Below are 16,980 nucleotides of genomic sequence, written 5' to 3' on the forward strand. Positions count from 1 at the left end.
AGATATGTTTAGGTTGTAGACATGTTTAGGTTGTAGCCATGCTCGCCAAGCCGGTGGGTTTGGTTGCAAACGTTTCATCACCCTGGTAGGCAACATCATCAGTGTGCCTCCGGTGAAGTATTGGTGATCTGTCCCACTTGTTATTTATATGCCTCTGTTTGCTAATACCAACTACCTCAGCAAACAGAGGCATATAAATAACAAACGGTACAGAACACCGACACTTCACTGGAGGTGCACTGACGATGTTACCTATCAGGGTGACGAAACGTTTGCAACCAAACCCACTGGCTCGGCAAGCATGTCTACAACCTCATCCACAACCCGAGCTACAAATCTTCTCGAAAACTTTGAACCCATGAAGCTGGTTTGTAATTGTGGCCACAAGACAAAGCAAGGGCTGGGCAATATCTCCCATGGGAAGGAAGGGAATCTGGAAAACTAGTCAATGAATGGCCCTATAGTCTGGTGATCAGTCAGAAACAGAGCTCACAGGTTGATGTGAAAACAAATGTTTTTCTAAAGCAGGATAAATCAGCTGCCCAACTAATTAACAAGCATCCCTAGAAAAACAAATTTCAAATATAACTTCTCAGAACCCAACACTATACCAAAAATACTTCAACAAGTGGAGTGAAAGAGTTGGACAACATTCAATACACATGGTTTATAACAGAACTTGCTTTTAAATAATTTTGTTCAGGGAACATCATGAGGTGCATCACAGTCAATGTGGATCAAACATTCTTCAAAGACTCAACAGATTAAAACATTCCAATGAGCATCTTCAAGTGAAGCAGCACAAAATCTTTTACTATTCTGTAAAGGCTGCAACATTTGAATTCTAGCTTTCCATATTCTTTTCCCCGTGCTCCCTCTTCTGTGACTCTCACTAGCCGTGCCCAATAATGAGAAGTTCAAAACACTGCACAAGGTTTTATCTTGTTCATTCCAATTGCTTCACCCAAACATTCAGACCTCAGTTGCACTTGCTTTTCACTCACTTCCATTGTTTCCCACAGGCAGGATCTCTAAAAGTTCCAAAAATGGGAAGGCAGAGTGAGAGAGATATATCTTGGTCACCATTTAAAATGGTATGAGGCAAAATAAGCAAAAAGCATCCCATTTCCAATCACCAGTTTTCTCGTCATTCCTCCGGGTTTGATTCAAAAGTGTGTCCTCTGGTTATTTGACAGACACCTGGGGTGCAGCCACTATATGCTTAAACCTATCTGAATAACTCAACTTGGGTCCATCACTGAGTGACCCTAATGGCATGCATTTCCATTTACTCCTTCTCATTACATTTCAACTATTTGATAACCATGCCCCCATTTCATATTCTTGCAAGGTACTTGGTGATTATAGGTACTTCCATGGCTCCAACCATACTGTCCTTTGGTCAGTCACTAAGTTGTACTGTAGCATAAAACCCAAGATGGAATTCTCTTTGTTCAATGTGGCTAATACTAGCAACTTGGTATTCTTCCTAATCTCAGGGGAGCGTGTCTAGACATGACAGTCAGTTAAACCTAGCAGTAAAACCTCTGATTCCAAGTCTGTGGTGCTGCATTATAAGATGTTGCACCATCAAGAACGAGAATCTTTACGTTTCAATGAACAAGTGGCCCTTACATCCCAGCAAAGGGAATAATGCAATTTAACAAATTAACTAGCAATCAACTACAATATGTTTTTTCTCAGCAAAGATGGCACAGTTTGTGTACTGCTATTCCTTTTGACAGTGGTGCTGCTAATTCTTATACCTCACTAAATATCCTGAATCAGTTGTAACAGATTCCATGCTGTGACTTTACACCAGGTACAATTCCTGTCTGTTACATATATGTAAAAAAAAACTTTCCTCTCATTTTATACTTATTGCATTGGTGTAGTAATGATGATACATTAGAACCAGACCCTATTGGGACTGGTAAAGATACAGTACTGTCAACTTCAGCATACGTTGCATTGAAAAATACAGTAGGGTGTAACTTAGAGGTAGAAGATGTGGTCATGTCCCAGGAAGGAAACTCCAGGCTTTGCCCGATTTCCTGACGGTTCTTGAATGTGTATTTTATTTGGCAAAACTAGCAGGTCTTTATTCTTTTCTTCCAATTATCACTCCTAAGACTGGATGCTTGAGAAATAGGACGTACAGAAGCCTGTTCAGCGTTATGCCAACACAAGATTAAGTGTCGTTGGTGAAGTGATTTAAAGTGGCCTACACTTGTGACTCCCTTATATCGCCCCCCCCACCGCCAAACAAGGTCAGACATTGGAAGCTGTCCTACATTCAGTTATCTGAAGCTCCTTCAGGAACACTTGCCAGGGTTTCCATGTATTGCAAGTGACCCCAGCTTGGGAAGAAAGTTGCGACGTCAGCAAATAGTCACCATTCAAAATCAGAAGTGAATACTCCCTTCTGACAGCAGAGTTAGTTATTTTTGTCCCCACTGCTGCTCACTGTTACCATCAGAACAAATCATTTACAATAATTCGCTCACTCCCACTGGCCCGTCCTAAAGGAGTAGCTGTTTTGATATTAATATCACGCTGAAATAGATTCTACTCCTGAAGAGGTCAGAGACAGGAACGTGACTGCAAGTAGTCCAGGACAGGCACTCTGTTAACCTCGTACAGAACCCATTTGCACATGCATCTTTATACTTGACCTCAGCTGTTCATGTTCATTTAATGTTGTACAGCAGTCTCATTCATTTTCTTTCCAATTTTACATATGCACCAGCTGCAATCTGTTGTATCAAATGCTCCCATCCCCTCTCTCTGACGTATATGGGAATCAGCAGACTTGACAGGTATTAGATGAGGGGACATAACAAATGATTCCTCTGAATTTCCTTGAGATATTTTAAAATGATTTATAATAAAATATTAAATTTTCCTTAAGTCTCCCAAATTAATGTATCAATCTCTGAATAGTTTCTTTCCTCCGAGTATGTTGGATGAAAGGGTGGTCTATGATTTTAAACTGTTTCATTTGAGAGATGTGTACCACATTTTTTAATTCACTCTCTTACCAAGTGTTTAACCGGATAGTCGGTATAAACACAAATGACATATTGGTTAAAAAGAGGGGAGTTTCAATGGATTCTATCCAAAGCAAGATCCTAAACAATGAGGTCTAGATTTGTAGATATATTTCATGTGTTTTCTGCAAGTCTCCTCAAAGTGTGCTGTAATATTCATGCATACAGTCTTTAAAAACAAAGCAACATTGCGAAAAATAAACAGGTTTATTCCTAACAAATGTAGCCCTTTTACCAGCGCTAAATTCCGTTATTTTAATACTAATGCTGGGGAGGTAAGAGTTTTCTCGGTCACCTTGCGCAGTAGTATTGCAAACATTTTAGCTAGCAATCCCAAACAAGTGAACTTTACACACCAATTAGAGAATTTCATACCTCATCATTTTAATTCCTTTTCCTCCTGTTTTTTTTTTTAAATGGTGAAAAGGTGGATAAATGATCCGTTGACAAATTCTTGCTTAAACTATGAGCAGCTACAAGGAGATATACAAGACTCCTTCTTTACTACTTCCTGTCTGAGTCCTCCTCAAAGACCTACCTGTTTGAGAGCCTGGCCATGATGTTTTTGATTCAATCAATGTGATTGCACATCTGTCTCCCCATTACATGATTGAAGGAAGTGAACAAATGGGTCATATTCAACTGGAATATTAGCAAAACTGAACAGCCAAAGACAATACTTAAGGGAGAAACAAAATTAATTGGATTCTCTACCACAGTTTTTGATTTTCCATAGCTCAGGCTGGCTCATGTGAAAGAGTTAAACAGGATACTGAAAGCATTAGCAAATTCCTCATCAGTTTAAATTGCTGGGTGGGTTATGTTCCTCACAGCACACATGTCCACACGGTAATAGGGCACTTTAAACTGTGGTTTATATGTTGCACAGCCCCTTTCACCGTAAGCTGCAGGTATCGGTTTTAATATTTGTATCCTGCTGGTAAATGATCATTCTGGCTGAGCGTCCGATTGGTGTTTTTGCAGTGGGTGGGATTGTGATTCGACATTACAAAGGCCCCGGTAGCTCCATATCCATCGATGTTTACCATAACAATCAAATGGTTCTTCATTTCAGTCCATCCTGTTCCACTATAATCTAGTATTTCTTAAAAAAAGGAAAAAAAAACACGAACTGGCCCAGTAATTACAACAGAAACATTTACATAATCAAATATGTTCTGGCTTATTGAGTGGGCCTGTTAATTAATATAGTATATCATTAGGCACGCAACAACCAATAAGGACATCATTTGACAGTGAGCTAAGGAATTATGCTGCCTACATGAATCAAACAGCAGCCCAAATGGAATACAGTTCAATGCCTGAAGTTGGCCTCTTCTATCAAAAAATATTGTCATACATATAGTTAAAAACTAGGCTCAGCCCTCTACCAGTTGCTCTCAACCATTGTGAGTCAGGGTTAGGACTATCGCAAGGTCTGGATAGAAAAATCTAGACATCTATAAATTTGATGAATTAAACAGAGAATTAAAGATAAAAACATGAATACACCCAAACCCTGAACTTACAATGGTGATGGATGGGTATCTCTTGAATTTTTTTCCATTTAATTGTGCCTTATTCATTACAGAAGTTATTAAAAAGCAGATGAAGAGATGCCACCAACTTCATCTGTGAAGAATAATAGTCCTTTTGCTTAATCACTGAAAACAGCTCCTTCAGCAGAAAAAGGTGTCAGGATCTGTAGGAAAAGAGCAACCAAAAATGTGGTTAAATGTTAAGCCAAATTATGATATAATTCACTTCATATATATTTAAACAGAGATAATAGCAGACAAAGAGAATAACTTCATTTTTGAGGATTTAATTATGCTGGTTGAAAGACAGACTTCACAAATTATTAGTTTTCTCCTGTTATGCAAAGAAATTGCATAACACTGAACTGCATCTCCTCACTTGGCCTGTTTGAAGATGTTATATTGGTTACCTGGGAAACAGGGTAGGCCTCCAGCAGGAGCTGGGGGAGACACAAAGAATGGCAACTGAATATTATTATTTGAGTAGTTAAATTTAACAGATTTTTCTTTCAGAAACTCACGGCCCATGGTAAACACCGCCAGTACGACTGGAAAAGTATATAATTGATAACCAACCTGTGGTTAGCCTACATCAAGCATCGGTTATAAATGCCTGTAGAATAGTGAAAGACTAAGACAGACCCAGGGAGCTATAGAATATGCCCAGTTTTGAGGTATCAATAAACAATGATTGTCTGCAACATCCAACACTTGATGATGATACAATAAACATTTGGGAAAGCTAGTGAAAAGAAATCACGTCCTCTCGAAATGAAGAAAAGTCACAGGGTGGAACTTGAAGATAGTCAGAACCGCAGATGCTGGAGTCAGAGATAACACAGTGTGGAGCTGGAGGAACACTTTCTGCTCCTGGTATTGATGAGTCTGAGAGGTAGGGAAGGCAGGCGCTGGAATACCGAAACCCTCCCGCCTCCAGCCAGAATTAGGCATCCCAGGGCTGACCTTCCTGTCCCCTCGCCAACTGAGGGCATCAGCAGCCAATTGAACATCATGTAATAGCTTTAGGTTGTCTCTACTGGGATTGACACTGGGCTTGTCACTGTGTGCCATTCACAACAGCTGCCAACCTGTGGGCAGCTCATCATCTTCATGGGTTGGGGAGGCATGTGGGGCTCCGCCGATCAAAGTGCCTGATGAGTGACTAAATTTGCTGACAGTGCAAAGATGGTCAGCAAAGTGAGTTGTGAAGGGTACATAAGGAGCCTGCAAAGGAATACGGAAAGTTAAGTGAAATGGACAAAGATTAGGCAAATGGAGTACAATGTGGGAAAGTGGGTAATTGTCCATTTTAGCAGAAAGAAGAGAAAAGCAGCATATTATCTAAATGGTGAGAGATGCAGAGAGGTCTGGGTGTCCTAATGCATGAATCACAGAATATTGGCATGCAGGAACAGCAAATAGTCAGGAACGCTAATAGAATGTTATGGTCTATGGCATGGGGAATTCACTGCAAGAGTAGGGAGGTTATTGCTTCAGTTATATAGGGCATTGGTGAGATCACATCTGGACTGCTGTGTACAATACTGGTCACTGTACTTAGGGAAGGATGTTAACGCGCTGGAAGCAGTTCTGAGAAGGTCTACTAGACTAATACTTGGAATGATCAGATTGCCTTATGTGGAAAGGCTAGGAGTTTAGAAGAGTCAGTGGTAACTTAATTGAAACATATAACATCCTGAGGGGATTTGACTGGAATGATGTCAAAAGGATATTTTCTCTTGTGGAAGAAACTAGAACTAGAGGTCTTAGCTTAAAAATAAGGGATTGCTCATTTAAGACAGCGATGAGGAAACACTTTATTTCCTCCAAGAGAGTTTGTGACTTTTTGCAGTTTGCTTCTTCAAAAGGCAGTGGATGCAGATTTTTTTAAACGCATTTTTAAGCAGAGGAAGCTAGATTCTTGATTACCAAGGGGATGAAATATTGTCGGGGATATGCACGAATGTAGAGTTGAGGTTAAAATCAGATCAGCCATGATCTTATTGAATAGTAGACGAGGCACAAAGGGCCCAGTGGCCTACTCTTGTTCATTGTTCACACGTTTGTAACCACAATAGCCGCAGTAAATACCTCCCATCTGCATTCAACTAAATATAAATAACATACCATTCGCAACTCCTTCACCCAATAACGTGGGTGATTTGCTGAAACTGTTGTGACAGCTAATTGTTTTCCATATTAACACAAGAGCTTTTGATGTCCAGAGATCTGTATAGTGATTGGCCCTTTATCCCACTCCCCATTTCTGTCCAGAAGTTGACATCGAAACAGATCCTCTTTTTTAAAGCTTACCAGGACTGCCGATCCTCATTTTCTTCATCTTCTTCCTGTAGGGGCTGTTTCCTGAACTGGATATCTTCATCTGAAAGAGAAACAGCAATATATAGCATTGCAGAGCAGCCTTGAGGGGACAAATATGTTACTCCTGCTCCTATTTCTCATGTTCTTATAAACGAGTGAAATTATTCATGAATAGACTGGCAGCCAAGTCCTGTAGGAAACATTCAAATAGAAGCAAAATACAGCAGATGCTGGAAATCTGAAACAAACACAGAACAATGCTGAGAAACTCAGTGGGTCTGGTAGCAGCAGCTCTGGAGATAGAAACAGTTAATGTTTCAAGTCCAGTTTGATTCTTCTTCAGAAGATCTAAAGAAGAATCATACCGGACTTGTAACTTTAACTCTATTTCTCGCTCCACGCACACTGCCAGACCTGCTGAGTTTCTCCAGTATTTTCTGTGCTTGTTCCTGCCGAAGCCATATCTCACTCAATACCCCACCTTCCTGAGCTCCCATTCTAACTTTAAAGATGAAAATGTTGCCAAAATTTACATTTTAATCTGCTTAAACCACAGTTAAGCCAAACTGTTCCTCTTCCTACCTCTGCTTCTAATTTTAAACTCTCATCAATTATTTTTGATGGCAACATGGTCCTCGCGTGTTTCCAAGCCCAAAGCAAGCAGGTTTCTTGCCTGCTGAAAGTCTGCACCATAACACATCCCCTTGCTGCAGGCCAAAAATCAGAGCAAATCTATATCCTGCTGTTAGCTGAGAGGTAAAAACAGCTTCCACATGCATCATACCCAACAACAGAGGGCTACATTGGATAGACCCCCTGCAGATCTCCTTGACAATTCTATGCCCTCCAGACATATGAAAAGGTTACAACATGCAGATATCCTTACCACAAGAATTCCCTTCTACATCATCGAGGAGGTTAGCTGTTGAGGCTGCAGTTCCGAGACTGTGTAGCCGGAGGAGTGAAGGAAAAACGTTAAAATAGTGTAATTCACTGACATCTATGTAACGGTTATTAATTACTCCTGTACAACAGCAGCTGGGTCTCTATCCAGCTCACTGCACTGTAAAATATAAACACTCTTTATAAAGTTTATTGCACAGGGTTGTTTCTTACTCCTGCAGACGAACAGGGTCTGACACAGTATGCTTCTTACCAGCTTCCCACTGATGTTGCGTGCCCGAATGCAGATATTTTTAATCAACTTGTTCAGACAAATTACAACACACCTCCAGGGCAGGTAGGACTTGGACCTGGGCTCCTGGCTCAGAGGTAGGACATTACCACTGCACTGCAAGAGCTCTACATGTGTCTGAATATGTACTGCTTCCTCAAAGTTGGTCCCACCTATGTTGTAATTGATGGCTCATTCTCCTGACTTCTGCTCCCCTAGCGACATGGATTTCTGAAGATTAAAGGCTAAACTGGGGCTAAAAGCAGATGATGTTATTGCTGCTTGTGCTAGGGAGGAGGTGAGTCAAAATTTTAATTGGCATGGTCTGAGTGGATCTGGTGAAGAATGTTTAAATCATTAGCGTGCCAGATCCGTTCAAGCATGTGTGACACTTTGACTTGAGGCAACAAAGACTGAGCCCAGAACCAGGGGCCTTAGGGGAGGAGAGAAGAGACAGAGAAACAAAGAGAAGGCAATAGTGGAGGTTAGGGAGTGGTTAAGGAAACTGACAGCTGCAGGAGCATCATGGGGGACAGAAGGCCAAAGGACAACTTGATACTTCAGGCCCAGTAGGATAACAACTCATCTGATCCTCAAAGCAAGGGAGCAGAGGATTAACAAATCAACCGATGCCTAAATGAACCTCAAATGAGCTTGAGAGTGGGTCCAACTTCTCCGCGGACTGGGTACGGCCACAGTATTCCTGGACTGGTATAAGGTTTGTCCATTTACATCTGAAATCAGCCACAACACATACAGATTTCTATGCACCTATTATGGCTCCATTCTCAGTCTTCCTTCATCTAATGAACATATTCATGTTTCTGTCCTTAGATGAATCACACACAGCTTCAAAGCTCACGTGCCCCCTTAATTGCCAAAATACTCATTCCTCATCAGAAATCTATATCTGCCTTATAAACACAATCTGTTCAACACTAGAATACTGCACTCATATCTGGCAAGAGTCCACCAACACCTTCCTCTAAACAAGGAAAAGCTGGTTGTCTGGCACTTAATCTACAATCTCCAACTGTTGCAACTTTGCTTGTTTCTCTCTATGTATTCTATGCTATGATGCTGATTGCTGCTCTGAATTTTCTCCTGATTACCCTGTCTAATAAACCATCCTTCTCCTCTTCATTACACCTCACTGAAATCGAGACAGATTAAAATCTTCTGTTCCAGCTCAGTCAATTCCAGATCTTGGTTTTCTTCAATCTTCATTTTTGACGAACCTCAGGCTAATGTACTTACCCTGTCTTTTACTCTGCTCACCCAAGAATTGCATTAGTATTCAAAGGGAATAAAGATTTACCAGGATCTGGGGAAAAAGTAAGAACTGTGGGATTAGCAGGAAAGTAAGTTGTGCAGAAGACTAAGAAAGCTACAAAGGGATATAGACAGGTGGGCAAAGAGAGTGTGTAAAGGTCTAGGAAAAGGAGTATAACGTGGGAAAACATAAAATCGTACAATTTAGCAAGTAGAATAAAGAAGTATATTATCCTAATGGTGTAGAACGGTAATGATTGTAGAACTCTGAGATGCAGAGATTTGGGTGTCCTGGAAAATGAATCACAAATGCAGGTATGGCAAGTGATGAGGAATAGATAATAGAATATTCCTGTTTATTGCAAGGAGAAATAAAGCATAATTGGGGAGGTTACGTTTCAGTTATATAGGGCATTGGTTGAGACCACATCTGAAGTATTATGTACCATTTTGGTCTCCTTATTTAAAGAAGGATGTGAATATTTTGGAAGCAGCATTCCTTTCTTTTGTTTCTTCTGTGTGGACCTACAAGGTTCCAGCATGGTAGACACTTCTGGAACTGCAAGTCAATGCTGGGAACAGCACTGGCTGCGGACTCTTGAAATTTTGTTTGGGAGCAGTCCAAGGAGGATTCGTTGGAGTGATATCCGGAAAGGGCGAGTTGTCTTATGAGTAAAGTCTGGGCAGATTAGATTTGTGTCTGATGGAGTTGAGAACAGTAAGAGGCGATTTGATTGAAACACGCATGATCCTGAGGGGTCTTGACAGGCTGGATGTGGAAAGGATGTTTCCTTTAGTAGGAGAATCTAGAACTAGGGGTTTTAAAAGGAAGAAGGTGCCATTTAAGACCGAGATGAGGGATGTTTTCTCACAGCAGGTTATGAGTCTTTGGAATTCTCTCCACAAAGGCAGTGGAAGCACAGTCTTTGAATATTTTTAGGTTAGAGGTAGGTAGATTCTTGAGAAGCTAGGAGGTGAAAGGTTACCAGAATGTGGAGTAATCAAATCAGTCATGAACTTACTGAATGGCACAGCAGGGTCAAGTGGCCAAATAGTCTCTTCCTGCTCCTAATTCGTACGTTTGTATTAATCGAATAACTCACCCAAAGAACTTGTACTGGCAAAATGTGGCCTCCAATGCCATATGATCCCTGCTGTTGTCCTACACTGTGGGCTTCGGGCTGAATGTTTAGTTTTCCAATAAGGAAAACGTACAGTCAAATAGGAATCCTGATTTTCCACGGCACATCTATCAGTTACAAGGCTGCTGACTAAGACTGGGCCTTGATCCATCATTCTTTACCATCGCAAAGAACGATTAAGGATACGTGTGGTGCTTTAAGGAATGCTTTCGCTTCAACTTCCTCATTTTTGTCTTCTCGGAGAACACTCGGGCCAGCTCGAAAAGTTTCTTCCTTGTCGCTGAAAAATAAAGGCAGTGGGTCAGGCCCCTCCTGAGTTTGAGATCATTATGGGTGAGCCGTTATGCTTATAATTATGTCACCAGACAACCACAGCTCTTTATTCTCATCCACAAACAATAATAGCACTTTTAGACTGCAGTAAATATACAATTGACAGCTAGAAATGACAGATTCCAAAACAGACTGTTCTAAAACTGTAAGAAAAATATAACTCGTTTTTTTTAAAACTGTATGAATGAATCCTACGCAAGGAAGACTTGTGGTAGCACCCCTACATTTGGGTCAGAAGGGGCAAGGTCCCACGCAACTTGATCGGCTACAGAAAGAGCTGCTGTGATGCAGTTCAAAGGGCTGAGAATCAGTAATAATCTTCCCACCATGTCCACACTATTCCTCAAAAAGGTAAAAAGTGTGCATGTGAAGATACGCTTAAAAAAAACCCCTAGGTCTTCCACTTTGGCAGATTTAGTTTCACTGTAAAGACCCATGAAAAGTTTATGAATGGCTAAATATGATGTAATGGGGTTTTTAAACAGGGTACTGGGTCCAAAATGTTGGCTGAGCAACGGTCTCTGGCCTAGAAAATGTGTCGAACATTTGTCCAGTGGTAATACGATAAAATAAATTCCCCTGAAAACACTCTTTGGAAAGATTTTTTGAAAATGATATTTCAGCTTCTACCTTAATCCAATATGTTTTACCCAATCTTTATCTCACTCTGAGTAAAACACGAAGGATTATTAGTGCCTTTTACTTCTTGGTTTGCCATGCGAGAGAACACTTCAATGTGACTGCTTTCTCAGTCTGCTTGGTGGCATTATTGCCGCTGCATGCTATCAGTTGTTTCCAGCATCAACTCAAGGCAGAGTAAAATTGGGAAGGGAAATCCACACCAGAGAGACTGCCTGATCTTTTATCGAGGTCATTGGCGAGTACCGTCAGTTTTCCACTGATCACAAAAAATCCCAGTGCGAAAATTGGGAAGGTGGGTGAGGTCATGGACCTGGAGAGCACCTGAAATGACAGGCATACAGATACAAAAGAAACATTGGAAATCTTGCATTTTATGGTTCTGCTGCTGGCAGCAACTTGGCCTCAACACTTTTCGTTTGGCCGCACTGACCCACAACAACAAAAAAGAAACTGTGTGCACTTAAAGGGCCTTGCAGTTGATCCAATGTCCATCAAATTGGAGCCTCCACTCTGCAGTCCCCAGTGCTGCCTTCAAATTTGAACTCTGATCGCTTGTCGTGTGACCTCACTGTGTCCAGCTGTAATTTTTACACTTTATAATCTCTCGTTCTGGATTTCCCAACCATCAGAATAGGGTCAATTGGGAGAAACTATCTGTTCCCCTTAATATCTTGATAACTTTGATCAAATCACCTTGTAGTGATTGGAATGAGGTTATCCAGGGAGATCTCATAGAATATGAGTTCCCTGATTGGAGCTGTTATTCTGGTTCAATCAGGGAGTCCTGGCTGACAGATTTAAACAGGAGTGCCAGGGGTTCTGTTCACTGAGTTGGCTGGGTCAGTGTCATGTACGTGTAAATAAAGAATGACTTGGCGATGGGATACTGGCCTCTTAACCTTTAAAGGAATACAACCCTAGCTTGTGTCCAGGTATCATGTTGAAAACAACACTTTTGTCAATGTAAGGGGAAGGTGAACAAGTACTTGAGGGAAAAAAGGAGTATGTTGATACAGTCAGATACACTGTGGTAGGAAATGGTGTGGAACGTGTTGCTGGATTGGAATGCCACGCATAGGCTAATGGGACCAAAAGGTCAGTTTCTGTGCTAGGTAAAATACTAAGTAATGATTTTAGATGGACTCACATTTTCCCATGTGTTTCAGTTTGTCCCTGAACATCGCATCATCAAATACTAGACTGCTTGCTTCAGCAACACCAGAGGCACCAGGTTCAACTGCAGCAAATGGGAGACAAAAGGGTTAAGGTTTTGCATCCAGATATTTTCTCATCACATCCTTTTGGCTTTTCATCAGAACACAGCCATCCATGTCACCAGCACACAATCCACTGCAGACATTAAATCATTCTGTAATGACTGGTCTTGACTGTAATTTAAGACTTATTTTTGTTAATTCAAGGGACATCAGCATCATTGGCTAGGCCAGCATTTACTGCCCATCCTGATTTATATTTGAAAAGGTGGTGGGGAGCAACCTTCTTGAATTATTGTACTCGGTGCGGTGTATGTACCCCCACAGTGCTATTAGGACTATCAGGATTTTGACCTAGTCACACTGAAGAAATGGCAATGTAGATCCAATTGTGAGTGTGCAGGTGATGGTATTCCCAAATGCCAAATGACCACAACCTTCACACAGTACAGATCACAAGCTTGGAAGGTACTGCTGAAGGAGCTTTATGTGAATTGATACTATGCACCAGTGGTGAAGCGAGTGCAACTTTTAAGTTGGTGGATGGGTTCCGGTTATTAGGTCACAAGACATGGGAGTAGAAATAGGCCATTCAGCCCATCGAGCCCACTCTACCATTCATGGTTGATCTGATCATTCTCAACTCCTCTTTCCTGCATTATTCCCATAACCCCCAATTCTCCTAATGATCAGAAGTCTGTCTATCTCAGCCATGAATACGGTTAACAACCCAGTCTTGACAGCCATCTTTCGTAAAGAATTCCACAGATTCAGCACCGTCAGAGAGAAAAAAATTCTCATCTCTTTCTTAAATGGGTGACTCCTTATTCCGAGGTTATGGCCTCTTGTCTTACGACTCCCCCACAAGGGGAAACAACCTCTCTACATCTACCCTGTCAACCCCCTTAAGAATCTTACGTGTTTCTATAAGGTCTCCTCTCATTCTTCTAAACTCCAATGAGTACAAGCCAAACATCTTCTGCCTCTTTGCAAGAAAATCCCTCCACACTTTGGATCAACACCGTAAATCTTCTCTGGACTGCCTCCAAAGTCAGTATATCTTTCCTTTGATAAGATCATTGTATTCTACCTGTGATGGTCAAGCTTCTGAAGCTGCACAAATCCAGGCACCACACTTCTGATTTGTAATTAGTTTTGTTTTGTTAGATTAGTCTGCAAGGCTAAAGCAAAACAAACTGAAAAGTAAGATTTTGTAACCTGGAATTTGTCATTAATTCTGCCCAATTCACCTTTAATTATTTCATTCAGTAAAATTATTGCAAAATTATATACCATTACAATAAAGCAAAGACAGCAACCAATTTGCACACTTCAAACTCCCAGAAAAAATTTGAACAAAACTCCTATCAAATCAACTGTTGGATGTCCAAAGGAAAATGTCTTCCAAGCCAGGCCCTGTTATCTTAACTCTCAAATGGCCAAGCTTGTAGAGGAGGACAAAGGCACTCTTAGGCTTTCCTTGGTGTGCCAGCATTGACACTTTAAGACTGGTAGGAGCTTGTACCAAGTGTTTGAAGTGGCAGCAGTGTGTCTGTCAAACTGCCTAAAGTCAGGGAGAGTAGGAATTGTCCTCACCACCATTTGGTTTAGAGGAGAGTGTTAACCACTGAGCTACAGCTAATGTTCAGACAACTGAGTCAAGAGACTTTCAACTGTGGTTCATAGTCCCTTGAAAATGGAGCCCCAGGTAGACAGGATAGTGAAGGTAGCGTTTGGTATGCTTCCATTTATTGGTCTGTATATTGAGTACAGGAGCTGGGAGGTCATGTTGCAGTTGTACTGGACTTTGGTTAGGCCACTATAGGAATACTGCATTCAATTCTGGTCTGCCTGCTATACGAAGGATGTTGCCAAACTTGAAAGGGTTCAGAAAAGATTCACAAAGATGTTGCCAGGGTTGGAGGGATTGAGCTATAGGGAGAGGCTGAATAGGCTGAGGCTATTTTCCCTGGAGCGTTGGAGGCTGAATGCTGACCTTATACAGTTTATAAAGTCATGAGGGGCATGGATAGGGTAAATAGAAAAGGTCTTTTCCCCAGGGTGGGGGAGTCCACAACTAGAGGGCATAGGTTTAAGGTGAGAGGGGCAAGATATGAAAGGGACCTAAGGGAGAAGGTTTTCATGCAGGGGGTGGTGCGTGTATGGAACGAGCTGCCAGAGGAAATGATGGAAGCTGGTACAATTCCAACATCTAAAAGGGTGGGTATTTGAATAGGAAGGGTTGAGAGGGATATGGGCCAAATGCTGGCAAATGGGACTAGATTTATTTAGAATATCTGGTTGGCACAGGCGAGTTGGACCAAAGGGTCTGTTTCTGTGCTGTATCTCTCTTTGACTCTCTGCATGACAACCTCATTTGGAACTGGAAGAGGTGAAGGTACCTCTAAAAATGGGCAGTCAGGGTTTAAGTCTTGAGCTCCTTCTTCCCTGAAGACAAGCTGGCCCACAAACTTGTTCTGCCAAGGCCATGGCTCATTGTGGAATACACTTAGGTGAGTACCACTTGCTCCCTAGCATCTCCCCTAAAGTTATCCATTCTTCCTAAGACAGAAAAACTGGTTTTCAATCAGAATGGAACCCAATGCAGTTCTTAATTGATGACCAAGATTTATATTATCCTCCGGGTGGTGGCAGGTGGCACTGCCATCAATTGTGATGCCCCTCAGTTCCAGGGCGAGATCAGCTATCTCGGCACAAACCAGGCTGCAAGCAATCCTACGGCTCTGCAGGTCTGCACGGCTCAGTGTCACTTCTCCTTAACCAGATCTGCAGACGCCTGTGTCACAGACAGTCATTAATCCACGTTTCACGGCAGCGGTTATCTTGTAAATGGTCACCAACACTGAACCAAGTGGCTCATCAACATGCAATTGGGCAGAAGAGTGATACAACAATAAGGCTGTATGGATCTCTCTAGGCAGCCAGAAGTAAATCACTAAACTCTAACAGCAGCTAATAATAAACCAAATGAATTACGCTGATTGGAAATTAATGGTTTATTTACCTGGAACTGCTGAGGGAAAACTGATGCTGCCAGAGGACAGAGATTCATTCGCACTGTTGGCCTTTGATTTTTTTGACTCATACTTTAGCCGATCTGGAGGAAAAGGAGATAAGGTATAATGTACTCAGTACTCAAGCTGGCTTTAATTGCAATTAATCCCGCAGGTAAATCTGGAATTTAACAAAAAACTGTTTCAAATCTGCCATGGATCCTATATCAAATGCTGTATCCAGCTGGTAGCCAATATAGGCTGGATTTCGACACATATCCATCCATGTATAAAGGGATAACAGCATTGTGGGAATGTTACAATTAATGCAAAGTCGTGGACTAATGCAAGTTCAAATTCCAAACGTGGGAGTTTGAAGTCAATTCAGTAATAAATCTGGAACAAAATGCTTGTATCATTAAATTAACCATGAGACAACTAATTAATGTGAAATTCCATCTGGTGTACTTTAGGAAAGGAAATGTTCCATTCTTATTCCTCAAGAGACTCGAGACTCATGACTTACGACAATGTGGTTGGCTCTTAACTGCCCTTCGAAATGGCCTAACAACTCACTCATTTCAAGGACAATTAGAGATGAGCAACAAACTTTGTCCTGCTCAGCAATGTTCATTGTTCCAAAAATAAATACAAAAAAAAGGTCAGAAAGTGTCCTAGCCTTAGATTATGGTTTGAGCCAAGTGGGTTGACATCCATATAAAGTAGAAAGGATCACCCCAGCTCATCCAACCCAAACTCAACAGTCCCTACAACATAACAGTCAAGAGGGCTGTGGATTCCATGACCATTCCACAAGCTGATCAATTGTGAAGGATAGCTTGAACCTGCGTTTCTTTGTCTTGCTATAATGGCTTTGCTAGGCCATCACAAATGGGCTCCGTGACCGAAGGCCCGGGGGTGGGGATTAGCGACACTACCAGTCCTGACCACCAAACAATGATAGTGAGGGCCAGACTAGGCGTGGCTCTTGGCCACTCCATGTTCAATAAACCTTGCTGACACTCAATATCCACGAGTGGCAAGTCAACAGAGAGTTACCATTAACCTGTGTCTACGGAACCCAGCTTCCAGTAAATGAGGGAAAGAGAAAGATAAGGATGGTCAGAGGGTTTAGCCTCTCATACACAGAGATAAAATATTATACTGATACAGGGTCATATTGGTACTAAACCAACATCTTGAATATAGTTTCAGAGATAGTAGGAACTGCAGATGCTGTGTTCATCCAGCTGTACACCTTGTTATCTCAGATTCTCCA

The 16,980-nt window shown here is 41.5% G+C and overlaps 1 protein-coding gene across 3 annotated transcripts in view; it reads right to left on the minus strand.

Moving 5' to 3' along the window:
* Positions 1–280: 280 nt before the first annotated feature.
* The window catches only part of cuedc1b (CUE domain containing 1b), a 144,904-nt gene continuing 128,204 nt past the window's right edge, over positions 281–16,980 (minus strand). For 2 of the 3 annotated variants that reach the window (XM_048612757.1, XM_048612758.1), the window contains exons 6-11: positions 15,713–15,805; positions 12,621–12,710; positions 10,685–10,778; positions 7,797–7,855; positions 6,902–6,971; positions 281–4,752 (exon numbers count right to left, since the gene is read on the minus strand). In XM_048612757.1, coding sequence (XP_048468714.1) covers position 4,752; positions 6,902–6,971; positions 7,797–7,855; positions 10,685–10,778; positions 12,621–12,710; positions 15,713–15,805 — 407 coding nt within the window. In that variant the 3' untranslated portion in view covers positions 281–4,751. The remainder of the gene's footprint in view (positions 4,753–6,901; positions 6,972–7,796; positions 7,856–10,684; positions 10,779–12,620; positions 12,711–15,712; positions 15,806–16,980) is intronic. The other variant, XR_007264884.1, reaches the window with a different exon arrangement.

The sequence above is a fragment of the Rhincodon typus genome, chromosome 26, assembly GCF_021869965.1.
Source record: "Rhincodon typus isolate 14 chromosome 26, sRhiTyp1.1, whole genome shotgun sequence".
In the NCBI taxonomy this organism is placed as follows: domain Eukaryota; kingdom Metazoa; phylum Chordata; class Chondrichthyes; order Orectolobiformes; family Rhincodontidae; genus Rhincodon; species Rhincodon typus.